General features: G+C 46.0%; 1 protein-coding gene across 1 annotated transcript in view; it reads right to left on the bottom strand.

Moving 5' to 3' along the window:
* LOC149341540 (zwei Ig domain protein zig-8-like) overlaps nucleotides 1-10,612 on the bottom strand; it is a 202,970-nt gene extending 192,358 nt beyond the window's left edge. The window contains exon 1 of the mRNA XM_089541988.1: nucleotides 9,878-10,612. Within this exon, the coding sequence (XP_089398114.1) occupies nucleotides 9,878-10,031 (154 nt within the window). The 5' untranslated portion in view covers nucleotides 10,032-10,612. The remainder of the gene's footprint in view (nucleotides 1-9,877) is intronic.
* Nucleotides 10,613-18,622: the final 8,010 nt, after the last annotated feature.

Below are 18,622 nucleotides of genomic sequence, written 5' to 3'. Positions count from 1 at the left end.
CGAGAAAGTATCCTTGAAGAAGAGTTCGAAGGCTAAAAATAACTTATAAATGTCTGCCTTTGTAAGCTCTGTGCTTTCCGGACTTTACTGTCAAGAATAGGTCGACATCGAGTGCAGCTTTTGTCTGCGCCTAAGTAAGCAAGTCCAAACCGAAAACTCGCCGAAGGTTGGAAGGAGTTTCCTCGACCACGTGTGGTTGGCCGGGATCGATTGAGTAAACATTTGTTATGTACCCAGTGAAAGATTGGGCCGTGCTTTGCGGGCTTTATTTTCCCGCGAGGAATGTAAACAGGCGAGGCAAGCCTTTTTCTGGGGCTAAAGGGGGACGGGTGCGTTCTCTTTCGTTTCGTTTTGCCTCTAACCATTTGTCCCCTTTCCTGGGAAACGCGTTCCAACAAACGCCTCCCAAAACTGTTCGATATATTGACCGGCATTTCCATTCAACGACCTCCGGGTGTTCTGCAGAAAGGTTAACTACTGTGAACTAATCCAAGCATACGAAGCTTGTTTGCTCGATGTTACCGGGGAGAAACTTTTCTGCAATAATTTCACCCTCAAACCTATTTGCTCAGCCCTTTTACCCTACATACTCATTTCTTTATAGCTCTATGTATCTACATCCAAGTGATCCTTTACACATATTCAAACCAATATCTTCGTTAGATCTCTCGTGTATTTTATTGCATATTTCCATTAACGGGATTAAAGAAAGCCAGGCAGCTATTCGAAGTCAGAGAATACTCGCCGTGCTTCCACGTAGTCAGCTTTTCAAGAACTATGTGGGAGTAGGGGCGTTGTGAGCAGCTTACCACGAAGGTTGATTTGTCTAAACCAGATTTTTGCTACCACTGGCCAAATAGACCCCAGGTTTCTTGCTCTTTACCGTGACATTATTTGTAACTTAAACTACGCATTCTGTCGTATATGTATTTATCTTAATATACGGCATAAGACGTTCTTGCATGCTTCTGAAGGCACTGAGGCCTGTACCAGAGAGCATGCTGAAAACTCATAAAGAAAGAACTGTTGCAATTATACGGCTTCGAATATTTTTTCGCACTCTCATAAGAACGACCAGACTTGATAAATATAATTTAATTAACGCTGACAAGAGTAACTTTTGCTCCGGTCTTACGAGGGTATATATTTCTTCTGGGATATGTAGTTAGACCCCTGCAATAAAGCAAGAAAGAGATCTACAGATTACGCGAAATTCGACCTGATTCTACAAACGCCTTGCCTATAAAAGCTTGGGAGGAACAATGTCTTGAGGCATTCTTCTGCTCTATTGGGCTTCTTTCTTTTAACAACCACAATAAAATAAACACCGCATAAAATACGAGAGACCTAGGAATTGTGCAACTGCTGTTGCATGCCTGAAGGCGGGATAGTGTAGCAGTGTCCGTGGTGACAAATTATTTTGAGAGTGGAGTATATAAATGCACATTGAGGACTGCTCCGTCTAATTATTGTTCTCAGTAAAAATGGATTCTTTAGCTCTTTCTCATGTTACCTTTGTCCGGCAGCAAAAATTGGATTTAAATATTTTCCCACCGGTCGTTTGTGCCTTTACCGAAAAGGACAAGTTGCCAGCATATTGAAGTCAATAGCAATATAGCGTTGACTCTCGGATTCGGGCAAAAAGTTTATCGATGAATGCATTTTACTTGCGCAATCAGCCCACGATGCCGATATCTGCATTTATTTTTGTTGGCCGTTTCTCCCTCATAAAAGGTCCGTTTTGTGTGCGAGTGGTATACTAGGGATGTACTACGCCTGTACCGGTACAGGCCAACTTCTATTGGCCTTCAGTGCGCCTTAGAAACATTTTTGCTAAATAACATTGTTATCTATAGCTTTCTTATATAGCAGTGTTTACCTCCCTAAATTTCAGGTTAAGACAAAACCTGATTTCGAATCAGGGTGCCTCGCTTTGTTTGTTATGTGCTTGTTTAAAAACAAATCAGTAGCAAACGTCCAACTGGCGATTAATTTGTACGGAGAAAAAATTTCTCCAGCATCAAAAACAAGATATGTTCGCAAGCAGAGAATAACCTTTCATCTACTAAGTAGAGAGGAATTTCTGTTTGTCAATCAAGAACGACAGTAAGAGGCTGCGGAGTCAAATTGTGGTTAAGAATCTTAAATAAGTCTTACCACCTTATCGATTACATTGTGCGCATTATTTGACTATATTAAAATTACCTGGATCCAAAATCTTTATTTCTCACTGTCGTTACTTTCTTGCTGTGAGCGTGCAAATATGGTATCATTTGTTTTCTTTCAGATAAAAGAGGCAGCGCAAATGAGCAACATTTAGTGATTTGTTCGCTCATTCTACAATATATGTGAAGCACTCTTTCGAATGACGTCACTAAATTTTCAGGTTTGGACACTGGTCCAGTTAACAATGCACACGCAAGTTACTTGATACTGCTACCTATGCGAAGTACTCTTGCGCTTATCAAGATGCAGGGTAACAAATAAGAGGCTAATTTTGTGGGCACGATGTTTATCGTGTAATGCCGCGTGGCGATGTTTAACGCAGAAGCGCTCTGTCAGTGCTAATAACACAGAATTATAAGCTCTTTGGCTCAAGAGAATAAAATTGTACTGATGAGAATGTTGGCTTAGGTTCTACTTCGTGCTTTACTTTTCATGTCGATTTGTTTGCCTTTTCCATCTCGAGTTCAATAGAACGGAAGCAAACGCGGAAGTCAAGGAGATTTATTTCTTTACTGAAGGTCCATGAGCAGACTAAACCTATCGGTAAGATGTGAGGCCTGGCGAAATTGCTTCTTCTAAGCGCTTGGCGAGAAGTCCATATATCGATAGGCGCCTACTGGACAGGTTACAATTCTTCTTCCTAGGCGCCAATTGGGGCCGTCCTGTGGATTCTATTTGTTTTGCGCACTCGGTTGGAGACCCGCAGCGAAAGGCTCACTGCAGTACGAACCCGAAGCGGCACAGACAGAGAGACGTCAGACCACCGTGAGTCCAATTACCTTCGTTTATTTTTCCACTCTGACGAAGACGCGATTAATTATAGTCGGCCGCACCGGCAGAACGCGTTAAGGAAGGAATTAACTTCCTAGCAGCTCTGTCTTATTTCGAGAGAATCGGTGCTTTTCTTTACTTATTTCTCGGGTTTCGCCGCTTCACTCCGACGTTAGGGCTTTCTCTGCTTTCTAAAGCCTGTTCGCTACAACTGCTTTATACTGCGTGTTTGTAGTCCTAGTTCTCGCCCGCCGCGGCATGGTTGAAGCGGCCACGACACTCTTTTTCTTAACACCAGGTAGCGCGTTTGATGTTCTATCGTATACCTATGTAAGTTCAGTGCTGTAGAAACGCCAAAATTCCTATATGTACCGTCCGAGCTTTTCATATTAATAAAGAGTACACAAAAAAGTATAAAAATATAAGCGGTGATTTTCGGGGTTCTCAGTTTATGCCTGTGACGTAATACCCATTAAGACTCTATTCTCATTAAAGAAATCGCAAGCTGAGATAAACGTGCACAGCTACAGTGTCCGCGATGTACAGTCGTGAAAAATATGAGAGGCAACAAACTTCACGCAGAAAATTGCAAATTTCTTGGTTATTTCTCTACTAAATTGCACAAAGACATTGGGATATTGTAGGCGCAGACGAAAACTAGTTAAAGAGAGAGAAAAACTGCGCTTGTCACAAATAATAACGGAGTAATCAATAAATGAATGCTCCAACTGTGTTCCCCACTCATATTTTTCACGACTGTACATATCTGGGCCTGTCGACAGTTATTCAAAGAGGTATTTTTTAAATAACATGCTAATAAATGCGCTTGAAACTGTTTTATTTCCTTCCATAGGTTGAGCGTAACAGCGTATATGAAAAAAAAACAGAAATACGCCTGCTGTGCATTTTAAAGGCATCGTCTCTTTTTGTGTAGAGAGGAAAAAAACCATACTATTTTTGTCGTATAGCAAAGCTAAGCTGCACAAGCTTGCTGGCCCACGATAAAAAGAAAATGTTTCGCGCATTGAATGTTGAGTAATCTGCACTGAGGTGCGAAAACTAATAATTAATGTTATTCACCGTAGTAACATACCAATTTGGAGGAATAGAAGATAGAATGTCGTCCCGCACTGTTGATTAAAGTATTGGCGGGGCATTTACGCAGAAGCGGTAGTCCTTAGGAAAGAAAGCACAAATCTAAAATGTAAAAAAATAAAATAAAAAAGGAACCATGGTGACAACTTGGTCCGCTATGCCCGTCGCAAACGACTGCCAACGCAGAATTTATTTGTCAAGGCATGCGATGTCCAAAACTACAAAATATCTGCGTTTAGCCTATAATAAGCGCCTGCTGCAGACACTTCAAAAGAAATAAATGTCGCTGAAAAATACCTTGCATTTGTGACCTTTGTGACTGCCTGAAGTGTTCACTATAAAAAATACTCGAGAGAAAAATGTCCCGTTCAACGATTTATAAGCAGCCGGAGTGTTTAAATTTGCCCTAACCATAGAAAACAACATTTCACAGCGTCTGTGTAGTAGCATATAGCTAATTCCATACTGGGGTATTTTGTTTCTTAGATTCCACGTAGATTTATTAGCCCTTTACAGTGAGTGCAGAGGCCTAGCCTGCAGCAGTATGAACCTTTTAAGCTTTCCAGCACTATAATGTACCAGTAATGGAGTTGGCCCTTTGCATACAAAGTACGGTTTAGTCCTCGCCTTTCTCTAGCGCAGAAATTTCCAGGCACAAGTTTGTCCTTTCACAGCTTTACCACTTCCCCTAAAAAAAATGATACGCTACCAAGTTTCCGCTAGATACCAGCGCACTATTCTTGCTGCAGTTCACTGCATTCATCCTAGCTACATAGCCAATTCAATTTTTTTTTTCTGTGCGCAATTCTGATCACTTCACCCTTTCCTGCTAACCAGTGCAGATTCGATAAAGGCCCCAAGTTCTGCTGGTCCTAATAGGGCCAGCGCTTATGCACCCACGCGCCATCGAAAATGTCTTTCTACCGTCTCCCTTCATGTGGGCCAGACTGTGTCCATACGCGTGTCCCAATCATTTCCTCGCCCGACGGGCCTGAATAAAAAGAAACGACGCCTACGTATTGCTTTACACTAGGCAAAACCAGAGAAGCGCACGGCGCATTGCCCACCTTCGTCCGCTTCTTTCTCCCTCCTCTGTTTAGTGCTTTCGTAGAGTCGCCCCTCAACAAAGGGAAAGGGCAGTAAGCGGAGGAAGGGCGGACAGGAGAGAGCGGGAGAGGAGGTTAGGAGGTGGGAGGTGAGAGCCGTTATCAAGGCTTTATAAATCTCGTCAATGCGCGAGCGCTTCGGCGGCGCGCATCAAAAATTTAAGCCTGCCAATACACGGAGCGCTGGCGCCCCCGCTCGACGGCGCGCAAGGCAAGCCGGGTTGGTGGGAGGAGACTGGACGTGATAAAGCGACTCAGTCGAAAAGAATCGCGATTTCCCGTCCTGAGCAGTGAACTTTGCGAAAGAATTATCCAAAGAAAGGGACGAAGAGAAGAAAAAGCGCCGGCAAGAAGTGAGGGGCGAAAGAAGAGAGAAAGAAAAAAAGGGACGCCAGGATTATGGGATATGGAAATGGGCGCAGTGAATTCCCTTACTGAGCACATTTTTATGCGGACGGAAAGAGGACGAACGAAACAGAGAGGAAAAATAATGGAAAGAAAGGCATTAAAAGTTAGCGCGCAGATAGAACGAAAACAAAAGCTGGGCAGGAGCAGAGGCAAGAGCAAACAAAAAATATAAATAGTCCGGGCAGGTCTATTGCTACGGCCGCCCGAATAACCGGTAATTTGGAGAATGTAAACGTCGAAGCCTGGACAGGCCGCGCGCACGCCCACGGCGCGCGAGGGAAGAAGAAGTCGCTCGGGATTTCAAGTAGAACGCCAAGGAATTTCATCCGGGACAAAATTATCGAGGCAGCCGCGGGTGGGGGAGTGGGCGGTCCTCTGTGGGGAGAGTGGCAATTATGCGTTTGACTGAGGATCGGCGCTTGCGGGGTGGACGTATTTGGAAATAGCACCGCCAGGACAGCCAGCTCCATTGACATCATTTTATGTACTGCACGGGCTCACATTTCTGTTCCCAGGGCAGTTCCTTTTCTTTATGCATAAACGCAAATTTAATATAAATCTGAGGCCGGAAAAAATACAAAAGAAATAACTGCGATACCAAGTGTACTAAGTGAAAAGGAAAAAGAGAAATAAACATTATACTGTTTTTGCAATAGTAGCTGCTTAGCTGGCCGTTAGTGCACCCATTATTAAGAAAAAACGATCTTCGGTGGATCATTTCAATACCTTATCACCAGAACGTTTGCTATATCCGTGGTTGATACACTAAAGTTTGCTATTTCCGATTGTTACACTTAGGTTCGTGCTATTCTAGGTACAAAGAAAGAACTGCGTGAATGAGACGCGGACGGAGAAGAGGCAAAGACTCACACAAACACAGACTAACAACTAACAACTGCGTTTGTGTGTGACTTCGCCTCTTCGCCGTCGTGTCTCATTCGCGCAGTTCTTTCTTCGCATTCAACCAATGGGCCCGACAAGGTCTACCAATCACAGATAACACACGAATGGTGTTGATACCTGAGATAACATAGAAAAAGTTGTTATTTTCAAGGTGGCATACTTAAGAAATACACATTAAAGTTCGTTGTATCAGAGAGTGAATTCTAAGATTCGTTATATCCGACCTAGCACACTATGTTCGCATAGGTAGTATACTAGAGAGAGAGAGAGAGAGATGAAGTGAAAGCGGGAATGCAGGAATGTTTTGCTCTTTTTTGTATTCCGTTGACCTTCGTACTTTTCGTAACCCTTTTACTCACGTTAGCCTTGGCTGCCCTATAAAAAGAACGAATACAGTACATTGTGCGAGCGGTCATGTGATCGCAATAATAGATTTTCACATGAATACGGATGGACATGTCCATCATGCGGTCCGCACCGGAACATGACAATGTGTTTAGAAAACCTGCCGTACCCAGCACAAGTACTCTTCTTTGTAATCTAAGTGCACAGTGTTTATACGTAGTTGAATTTTCGGTTATGATCGAGAACTAAAAACAAGCACATATAGCTGGCATTTTTGTGCTCGCTCTTTTGTAGTCGTATCAGTATTTGCTGCTGCTAAAGATGTCAGGTAATCTATTTTAGTCTCGCCTGCTGAAAATTTGACGTGTGCATATATTACAGAATGGTTTGGTTTATTGGGGTTTAACGTCCCAAAGCGACTGAATTACAGAATGGATTTTGAGTAAATCTTCACTTTTATAGCCAGTGGGTGATTTGTGTAGGCTGGATGAAATGAAGTGTGAATGATTTTCTCACTCGTCGGTAGTTCCTGTAAAGAGATTACTTGTACCGCAAGCGCCCCGTTTTATCGTTTGATGCAAGCCTCTGTTCCCAAATAGTTCTCCTGAATCCCGTAATCAACATCATAAAAAGAACGAATATTTCTTCCGTCAATCCTTGAATTTTTAGTTAATCCTAAATTTTGCAGCAACGGCATCGTATAGTGTTCAAGCTTTTTCATGAAACTTATATATGTTATTATATATGTTATTGAACAGCAGTGGTGCTTGTAAGCCAGGTTCCCAGAAATACAATAGCACAGTTCATTGTTGATAAGGGCTACCAGAGTTTAAAAGGAAATAAACATGGAGGGCGAGAGACAGAGATAGAAACACTGTGGTCTCACTCACTCAGTAATCAGGCGCCTGTGCGGAAAAAGAGAAAATATAACATATGCTAATGATGGCAACAGGAACAAAATTTTTGATGCGTTATAGTTACCTCTTAGCTACTACACGCGCGCTCCTGTAGCGGGCTACAGATTATTGATGACGGAGTTTTTCTGCGTGCCACGAAGTCTAAGCAAAAGTGGGGCTTTGGAACTGGCTCTAATAAAAAGGCGGCTACCAAAGTGGACATCTAGCCGTCAACTCGTACTAGACGGTAAAAATTACTGTGCCCACTATGCCTCATCGTATGATCTCCCGCATACTTGGAGCTCAAACTGCTCTTTCAAATTGTATTCAAGTACAAATAGACAAATAGCCATAGCAATAATCGCCACACGGTGTGTATGTTATCAGAAGTATGCAGGCCACCGCCGTACGAACACGTGTCGCATACCTGTTAGGGCGCTGCTTCTAAAGGCGACAAGCAATAAGGCTGTGGTTTTGAAGGTGGAGAGGCTCGAAGGCTGACCCCGCGCCCTCATCCACTTTCATTGCGAGCTCTGTGATTTTAATGAAAACACGCAGAATTCCACCACTCCTCCTAAAGCATGATACTATATATACGCCCATTAGTTCTGTGTAACTTCTCTGCCAAAGAACTGGCTTAGAAATGCCAGACTTCGATACGCCACGTGCAGCGCAGCTTCGCAAGACGCATCAAATTTACACGAGAATTCAGAGAAGTAGAGACTAAAAGTCTACAAAAAAATGCGCATGAACACAAAGAACTTGTTCTGAAATGAAAAGGGATGGCACTGGAGATAAAGACAAAAAGATTGATAAATATGCAGGGAATTGTGCACGGACACGATATAGCGGTTGACTGGGAGTGAATGAACGATGAAAAGTGAATATTTTGCATGAATTAAAGGATGGAAACACGTAATGAAAGTCCCAAGATCTAGACCACGCCGCACCAATGCGTCGAACACTTCGCTTTCACAGAAATCTTTGTTCAGTCTGTATATCTGGAGCTCCTAACTATTTATGCTTGCTACTCAAAAAAGCGCTTCTTTTACACGACCACATATTCCATTGCTATATTTCTGTTTGTGGAATATTTTACTGCTCTACATTTCTTTCTGTAGTAGCATAAGAGAAAGTTGTAATCAGCTCCTACACATACCTCCTTTGCATATAGAACCCACCAAATATTAGCAATTACCCTAACAAGCACAAAGTCTTTTCCCTTTATTACTATTAGTTTTTGCATAAGTTCATTTTTCTGTCGCCTCTGGGAACGGAATAAGCAATTAACTGTTGGTTTTGTGTAATGTGACCATGGTATTTCTTTTTGCGGGGCGAACTCCTATTCTTTCAAAGCGAAGAGGCTGGGCCCAAGTGGTGCAAAAAATCATACCCCGGAATGTGCGCGAAAGCAACATCGTTACTTTAATTTTTGCCGCGTTGCCCGCAGAGTCGGCTCATCTTAGAGCCGGTATGGGCAGGCGCCGACTCTGGGTGAATGCGCGGAAAAAGGCGCGATATTGCATGACCCAGCGTACAGCTTGTAGGTGTGGCTTTGCTGGCAGCGTAGCCGCGTATCACAGTCCGCACAGACAAAGAGCAAAGGGTATTTTGATAGAAAAAGAGCTTGGCATTGAAATAAAAAGTAAACTAATATTCCAGTAAATACAGTGGTACACAACTTTGACTATCTTCAACGTGGGAAACAATGTGTGTTCCTTAACACTTACCCATGACTTTGTAGAGCCATTCAGAAAACATGCAAGTTTGAAACGGCAGCTCTACCATCTACTATCAGAATAAAACAGTGCCACCTTAGTGCTGAAAAAGTCATAATGTGAGTTTTAAAAAGGGCAAGATATATTCTCTTTGATAATCGTAATGAATATGTAGTAATGAGAAACAAGTAAAATAATTGGAACAGTATGCGACAACTTTGGCGATGACTTTTTTTGTCTTTTTTTACTTGTGGCTACTGCTTCCACTCACCAGCCCTTGCAAGTGACGTCTCACCAAGTTTTCAGTGAAAACAAGCCTCACAACCTACGATGGTCTTGAGAAAAACCAGTGTTGAACACGAGGAACACAAACTAGCTTAGGCAGCATGCGAGGATGGCTTTCCTTTACCTGATGTGGTGTATTCCGAGGAAAGGAGGAACTCCGCCGCTATTTCTGAGAAGGCCAACGAAACAGTGAGGCAGAGGGAGTACCAGCATCCGCGCATCCCGAACGGGCTGCGATGGAAGCCGACTCTGGCGCAATTTTTCCTCGGATGGCTCATGCTGGGCTTGCGGGAAAGTTCATCTGGAACTAAAGGGGTGCCTGTCTGCGAAGCCTGAATCGCGGAGAAATCACCGAGAACCAGTAGTTCTAACCGCACTGGAGGCAGGCCCGACGTCCGCGGCTCCTCCGGCACGGGCACCGTCCAAGCGTTCACACGTGCGTCAGAAGGGAGGCGGAAATCATCGCGCTTCGGTATCCCGCAGAGCGAAGGGGCATGGCCGCAGATGTGGCGTCGCCTTTCACCTTCACGCACCTCCACTCACGCTCGGTTAGCCGGCAGCAGATCACGCTTCACTCGATCCCGCTGGCACGTAAACACCGCAAGCTGCAGACAGCGCGCACACAGCGCGGCGAGTTTCTCTATTCGCTTCGGTGCTGGCGGCGTCCGCCCCTTTTTTCCGGCCTCGTTGATTTTCTACTCCTTACGTGCAGGCGCGAGCCCGGGAGGCAAAGTTTCCGTCCGCGCCCCCGTCCTCTCCCCTTTCTTCCCCGTCTTAGCGCCGCACAGGACCGAAAGTGGGACAGTCGTGAGGAGGCGCCGGCAGTGCAGCAGCCACGAGGAAGCGCTTCACCGCAGGACGCGTCCGATGCTTGTGGCGCCTCGAGGTGGGAGAGGGTGCCTGCGGGTTGAGTCACGTGGTCGTGCAATCCCCAGCGCGCCTGCGCGGAAGAGGAGAGCGCCGACGTCACGTCCGGTTCGCCCTTCTCCCCCTGCCTTCTGTGTCCCCTCCGCCGTCCCGGACCGGCGTCGTCCCGTCGCGCCCTGATAGGGAGAAGGGAGAGCGCGGATGGGGATTGCAGCGTTGGCGCGTTTAATCCGCATCGCCAAGAAACGGGCGCCTCCGCCACGCTTTTTTTTCCTCCCTTCCCCCCCTCGTGCTCGCCAGCTTCAGCGTTCCCTTTTCTGTGCAGGCCCCTTGGCCCGCATCCAAGTGGAGAGACTTTTGTCGAGAAGCGGGCTGCGGGACTGTCGATGTAATAAAATAATGTTCGCTCTTTTCCATTGCCCGGAACCTTCTTTATTTCTTACTTTTGAACATTCGCGCCGGCCGAGTTCTTTCTTCCGTTTCGGGCGGTGCCGCGTATTTGCGGCCAGTGCAAAGTGGAAAACGCAGAGCGAACGCAGTGGTGCGAATCCGTCTTCCAACATGTTTCCTCGCGGCCTCTTCATAGGGGCTGCGATGCTTCCGGTGCGAAGAAAATAAATAAAGGAAACGGATTCGTTTCTTGTTCGTGCACCACTTTGACGAATTGTATCTGAACAAAACAGGTTGGGCGTCCTTGATACGCTTGCTGTATTGTAAAGGAGCAAAACCTATATACGCGAACCGCATTATCCTTCCTTACCGAGCGCTTTATCATTGTTATCCTTCTTATAATAAGGTGACCAACGAAGCGGGCTGATGAAACCTTCATCAATTCAAGGAGAAAGCGCTTTTTCAACTACCGAGTCAGAACATCTGCTAACTAGGGGATTCTTGGCGGTCTTACCAACCGGTTCCCTCTCCTTCACCCTTTTTCTTTGTATTTTGCATGATTAAAAGAAACAAAAAGAGCAATGCCCCGCCACTATACGCGCAAACATACGAACACGTTAATAGCAGAATACGCACTCCAGTTTTGGTGCCACATGGGCAATGCCTCAGTAGCTATTGGAGGTGCGGTGGAACTACAGTGGAGTTCATGATCATGCGCTTGCTTGTTACCTTTTTCGCCGTGATAACAAAGAAGTATTATTAAATTCAAAAGGGTCAGCAGAAATTTCATGTAGATACTTACCACTTCGTCGTCTCCAGAAAGTTATTCCTTTACTAACCTTGACTCTATAACAGCCCTGTAACGCGATATATAGAAGGCTCCGTAGTACGAATAAAAAGTTGGGGGGGGGGGGGGGGGGGACAGTTAAGCTGCGCTTACTTAAGGGCATGACGCGATAGTTAAATGGTTAATGCCGTATATTCGGAATTAGTCCTTCTCTACTTTACTTTCAGAGATCGCTGGGAGTCCTCATACCCCTTTCGCAGTGGAGGAGGGATTAAGCGATTCGCCACTGCCTCGGCAGGTGGCTGTTTAAAACACAGCCATCGGTAGGGCTTGTGCGACCAAGGCTGCCCTTCCCGAGCAACCTCTTTCGATCAATCATTAATTTAGTTGCCACCTGCCATGGTGGGCAGTTTGCTCGCTATCCGGTGGGCAGGCTGTGATGACGTCACAAGGTCACGTGATCTAGGTGGCAGGTGGTCCATCTGCTTTATCGTTCACAAGTCAGCCGACAACGACGACGACTCCGACGACGCCGAACTTTCGGCACAACGGGAGACTTAACGCTCTCGCGTTAAAAGCTCCCCTTGCACACACTGAAATGAAAGAGAAGACAGCAAAACGCCTGGATCTACTGCCAATAGCTTTGTAGATAGAATAATTGGGCACAAGAGGAAGGAAACGTAGCATAAAATGAAGAAAGGCAACAGCATAGTGCATTTACCTGCGTTTACACGCTGCTTTCGTCTTTCTTTTCTAATCGCAGTCTGGATGCGAACACGGTATTTAGTTACAAGAATGAACCACTCCGACACGTGCTTAGTCGGTCTTCGGTGAAAAATCCGTGCTTCCCAGTCCTTTCATACTTGGATCCCCTCCCCTGCACGTAAGGGGTGCGACTCCGCCGCAGTACGATAAGGACATCCAAGCCGCAAAGGGAGGGGTGCATGACTGGGTCTTTCTCTGCGTTTCTCTGCACGAGTTCACGTTTTAATAATCAGATTATTGGCTCTTTCCATCATCCTCCCTCCGCGTCATCAGTAAGCTCAAAGCAACCCCACCGAAGGCTGCTGCAGCCCGAAATCGACACCGGATCGTTTCGACCTGAACTAAGTGTGCAAACATGGGCCTCTGCGACCCAACGGCTGAAGGGTTAGGGACGGGAGGTTAGGCTTTTAGGCCGATGAAGAAAAATGAAAAAAGAAGAAACGGAGGCAGCTGGAGGCGGAACGAATGCGAAAAGCGCGGGTTTTAATGCGACCGCGGCGCCGCGTAGCACAGATAAAAAAAAAGAGAGAAATAGCGTTTGCAAATCTCCCCGGGGGTATTCTTTACGCCACGTGTAGCCCTCGGCTGTGTCTCTCAGGTCGTGTTTGCTGTGGCTGCCATTAGATATGAGCTCGAATAAAGTGTGGCGAAACGACGTCTGAGTGCGTTTACTTTAGAATATGTGGGGAAGCTTTCATTTAGGGAGAAACAAAAGACGCGTACGAATTCATTAAAGGACATAAATTTATTCCAAACTAATAGCAACGACAAATCTGCGTGACGTGAATACACTTTGAAAAAAAAAAGAAAAAAAAGGGAAGTGAAGAAATGTGGAGCACTCAGAAGGTCTGAAATTAAAATTTGGACGATAATTGTAAGGAGTATAGAGCCGTCTCTAGAATTGGAGAAAAAAAGTGAGAAAAACGCAGCCATTGAGAGCAAGACGGCGGCAACGTGGAAGAATGTTCAAAAAGGAGCGGTAAAGCAAGAAATAATAGCATCACGGTCTTGAGCTTGCGAAAAGGAAGAAACGTAACAGATACGAGGGCGAAATGGGGAGAAAGAAAAGCAGCGAAAGCAATACCTAGGGACAGAATGCGGGGAGGACAATGGATAGAAGGGCGCACACAATCGCGAGCCTGGGGGATTCGGGGGTGTTTCGGGCGCGGTGGCCGCGAGCGCAGGGACGACGACGGTGGTGCTGGCTGGCTGTAATTACGGGGCGACGGCCAAGCGTGAAGGCGCCATCTGCCGCAGCGGCCCATAAATACAGCGAACGATGTCGCCTGTCTCGTGATTCCGCCCCGCACCGGGCTCTTCCACCCCCTCCCCCCATCCCGTTCCCATCGCGCTCTCTTCCAAGAGCATCTTGTAACATCCTGCGGGCCGCGAAAAGGAACAGCTCCTTTGTTTGCGCCGCCGTTCGCCACCCGCCCGCAGTCGGCGCCGGCGACGATGGGTGGCCGGATTGGTTTATCGGCTGTGTCTTCGGTGTTCGCTGTTTTTTTAATTGGCGTTTCTTTTTCCCTCTCTAGACCTGGGGCCCTGCGTTCTCTGCGGCATCGCTCTCGCCTTTTTCTTTTTTACTTTCTCACGTTCCATTCGGTGGTCGCAGGTCATACGAAAGATGCTACCAACATGCTCCGTTTTGTCTCTGTACGCTTTGTTCCCTCCGAGATGCTGCTGAAGGGGACGTCAGTCGGCTGTCATCGGTGCATTTCGATGACGCGTCCCACGCACTGGTTGTCACCGCGTTGGTGGGACAGGAAGCCCTGGCACCCTTTGTTGTTGGCCGGTCGCCATGTGATTTGGCGCAAAGCGTTGTGAGGGTTCGTTTGGCGCTGAATGTATGGGAGCTTTTGCTGTCGCTTTCGACGTCAGTTCTTGATGGAAGCTTAACGGGTGGCCGCATCGCTGCGAATGCGCATCGGAGCTTGCATAGTTTAGCCCAGCTGCACTTCGTATCGGAGGATGAACTCCAAGCATCGCTTTTAACTCTAATTTCAGAATTATTTAAACTGTCATAGCCACCATTGCATATACGTCCTGATGGTCATCCTGTATACATTCTCTTTGGAAGAAAAAAGAAACAAAGAAAACGATCTTAAAAGAAAGTCTACACTGTTCCTCTTTTTATCATGACGAGGCACTAATTGCCTCGTTAAAGCTTTTTTTTTTCTGTGTTCGTAGCGCTGTATCAAACAAATTGATTCGCTTTGAAAGCGTGCTAGCTTGTATTGGGCGCAGGGTGATGGCGAAAAATATTCATTGGTTCCAAGGGAGGTCCCCTGTGTGGGGACAGGCTCTCTGTCCAAGGCTCCTATGCCCTTTGCTGTCAGCTGGGTCCGGTACATGTGAAGTACGACACCCTGCTTTCTATGCTATATGCTGAGACCTTCGGAAGATGGTAACAACCACCATAAACGATCTTACTGTCGATCAGTCGAGACCAAATACACTGCAAAGTTTTCAATTATTTCAATTATGATTTTTTTGTTAAGGTAGGCTCACCGCCGCCCATACCGCACGAACAACTTTATTGCCTCACTTTCGCCTAGGCACAAGGTTTTGGCGATGTTCTCTGTAACGCACACACCACCCCCCTCCCCCCGCCCACCTTCTGTTATTAATAGAAGAAATAAAAGCACTACGTCACTTCCACTCCGTGCCGCCGCGGTGGCTCAGTGGCTATGGTGCTCGGCTGCTGTCCCGAAAGACGCGGGTTCGATCCCGGCCGTGGCGGTTGAATTTCTTTGGAGGAGAAATTCGAGGCCCGTGTACTGTGCGATGTCAGTGCACGTTAAAGAACCCCAGGTGGTCGAAATTTCCGGAGCCCTCCGCTACGGCATCTCTCATAGCCTTAGTCGCTTTGGGACGTTAAACCCCATAAACTAAACTAAACTCACTTCCACTCCATACTCAAGTTTACAAGAAATCTGCTATCTATAATTCAAATATCCTGCAATATTGGGGTTGGTATATATAACTGAACAGCTCTCACCATTCAGAACTCTACATGTCGTACACTAGAAAGAAAGTCTTGCCTCGAAGAAAACATGTGGACTAGAAAATTTGCTACGTAGCAACACAACCTTTTTCACAGCCGAGCCCTGCAGAAGAAAACACGAAGCGACACTCCTGGCCCCGTCTCCTCCCTGCGCTTATGTGTTTCGCTACAAGGCCGCGATATCTACAATAGCACTGTGTGTAGGGTGGCCACATGCTTGATTGTTAATGCAGGTTGTGGGACAGCGTCCTTGTTATGCGTGCTAGGGATACTGCTAACTTCATTCCATATCGTTTTGCTCTGCTCGGTTCGTTAGTTTTGTCTTTTATCGCAGCGTTCGTTTCAGAAGTTTCATTATACGCTAGCCATCTCTTCGGCACCCAAAAACCTGGTTTATTTTCTGTTAATTATAAATTATCAGTCCACAGTGTAGGTAACTGGTTCATTCAACGACCTCTACACCCTCGCACTTACTCTTAGCTTGTTTCGCTTGATATGTGCATAAAAATTTCATGACGAGTACTAGAACAACTGCTGATGTAGTTCTCGTGTTGTTATAAGTTACGCGACGCTAGCCAGCGAAAGGCGCTGATTCAAAATGACGAAATAACTTTGTTCGAATAGGCCTCTCTGCTTCGTTGTCGCGATCTTCTCATCTGCGCGAAGGAACTTCTTGCAAAGACTTGATCGGGCAAATGAAGAATTAACGTTGTCTTGGAAATATAGCAATTACGAGCGGCGCACTCAGCAGCGAACTGCTCGCATTTGGATAAAATTCCCACACTTTCCCTCCAGTAAAGTGCAGTCCGTCATTAATAGCTCCCTTGATTGTTAGCAGCTCTTCAGCGGCTGGTGCTCAGGCGTCCGCCTCACACGTAGCGTTGTTGAGCGTGAGAACTACGCGGGTACAGGGTAGCCAGCCAATCAACAGTGGCGTCTTTACTCCCCACACAGGAGATTAAAAATGAAATGTTATGTTCCACAGGCGATAGCAAAAATGTGTGACTGGTATTTTCAGCTCATGCGGAAATCCTCGCCCCCAGACATGTAAGCTGCGAAAGGCAACGCCTTTGACAGAAACAGGCATTCCTACACTGTGCCTTTATACGTTTTCTTGGCAACCGTTAAGGTTGGTTCTCCTTGAACAACTTTCATGTTTACGGCAGCAAACTTACGGTCTACTCTACGTCGCTACATTACGTCGCTACAACTGTCATACAAGACTGCTACCTGCAGTCCTCTTGTATTTATCGCGCATTCAAAGATATCGTTCGCTGAAACATGTGCACCACTGGCGGTAGCATCCTCGATTAAAAATCCAGGGAACGTAGTGTAATCCTGAGGCATTATATGCATTATTTTTATGAAGCTAGTGTCTTTGTATTTCACAGAATTAATACTGAAAACCACTTGCCAGCTGATTTCTGCGAGTGTTTGTTAATACGGTTAAAGAAAATCTCAGTCCACTGTTAAGCACTCGAGATACGGAAGTAGATTCATCACTACCTTTTTCTCTTTTCCTACGCAAGTACACATAAAAAGTTTTCATTGAAAAGTAATTCACTGTACTTCATTCATCATTAATGAGCCGGAAGCTCAATAAAAACTAACTACACATGCGTATTTAAGAGATATTTAAATGAAATCAAGAAAACGCCGAGCGCATACAAACCATGTTGTGAAAAGAGTTGTTTGATTAATGCGCTCCCACAAAGGCGCACCTCGAATAGTTTTATCACCGGTGACAGGAAAATCGAAGTGCTTCGACTGGTTAAATTCAACTAGGGAAACCTCGTTAACTGAACTGGACACTCTGCCTCTAGCAAAGCGTATTCTCGTTCAGCGATGCGCTCAGCATCTATCACAAAGATAAAGGATCACAAGGATGCTTCAGTTCCGTCCTTTTTTTTTAATGCTTCACCTGGAGCCATATATTGTATTAATAGGCGTATTCTCAGCTAAGGTTTGCAGCAGGCGCAGCAAGAGGAGGACGCTACGGTGAAGGGAAGGTGCGGCAATTGTCTCACTGTAGGTGGACCACAGAACACATGATTCTGTTCCCTACACGGTAGTCTGCCCCGCCGCGGTGGCTCAGTGGTTACGGCGCTCGGCTGCTGACCCGAATGACGCGGCTTCGATCCCGGCCGCGGCGGCCGAATTTCGATGGAGGCGAAATTATAGAGGCCCGTGTACTGTGCGATGTCAGTGCACGTTAAATAACCCCAGGTGGTCGAGATTTCCGGAGCCCTTCACTACGGCGTCTGTCATAGCATCAGTCGCTTTGGGACGCTAAACCCCAATAAACCAAACCAAACCTACACGGTAGTCTCACAGCCTCCGGTACAACTGTGCCACTTGGCGACAAAATAGGACCACTTTTATGAGCTCGCAACATTGCTGGTTTAGATGTAGGTTTGTTTGCCGGTGTCTAAGTTTTTTTTTTTTTTTTGATGAAGTGCTGTGGTTGCAGGTTTCACTTAATTATATCCTGTGCTTTCGTGGCCAGGAATAAACTGATGGTAGCCTGCGCCCGTGGTTTTTATTTTATTTATGAAGCCCACTGATGAGCGAAAACGAATCAAACCACCTCTTTACCCTGTAATTCGTGCTCTCCTTATCCAGGCTTGTGGTATGCAGCAGCAGAAAAGTTGCCTTACTGGTCCATTCTTTGTATCCTCAGTCTACAAAGCGCTGCGATAAAAGGCGTTTAAAAGCAAACGGCTATTATAAAATAAGGCACTTATTTTTCATCTGATTGCAAATTTTGAGTGCAGGTAGATGCCTTCACAGCGACTAACGGTATAGTGTCGTGTGACTCATTACGTTGCCGCCGCGGTGGCTCAGCGGTTATAGTGCTCGGCTGCTGACCCGAAAGACGCGGGTTCGATCCCGGCCGCGGCGGTTGAATTTCTTTGGAGGAGAAATTCTAGAGGCCCGTGTACTGTGCGATGTCAGTGCACGTTCAAGAACCCCAGGTGGTCGAAATTTCCGGAGCCCTCCACTACGGCGTCTCTCATAGCCTTAGTCGCTTTGGGACGTTAAACCCCATAAAC

This window comes from Amblyomma mixtum, chromosome 5 (assembly GCF_055824585.1).
Source record: "Amblyomma mixtum isolate Tamu chromosome 5, ASM5582458v1, whole genome shotgun sequence".
In the NCBI taxonomy this organism is placed as follows: domain Eukaryota; kingdom Metazoa; phylum Arthropoda; class Arachnida; order Ixodida; family Ixodidae; genus Amblyomma; species Amblyomma mixtum.
This window is presented reverse-complemented; position numbering and strand designations above follow the sequence as displayed.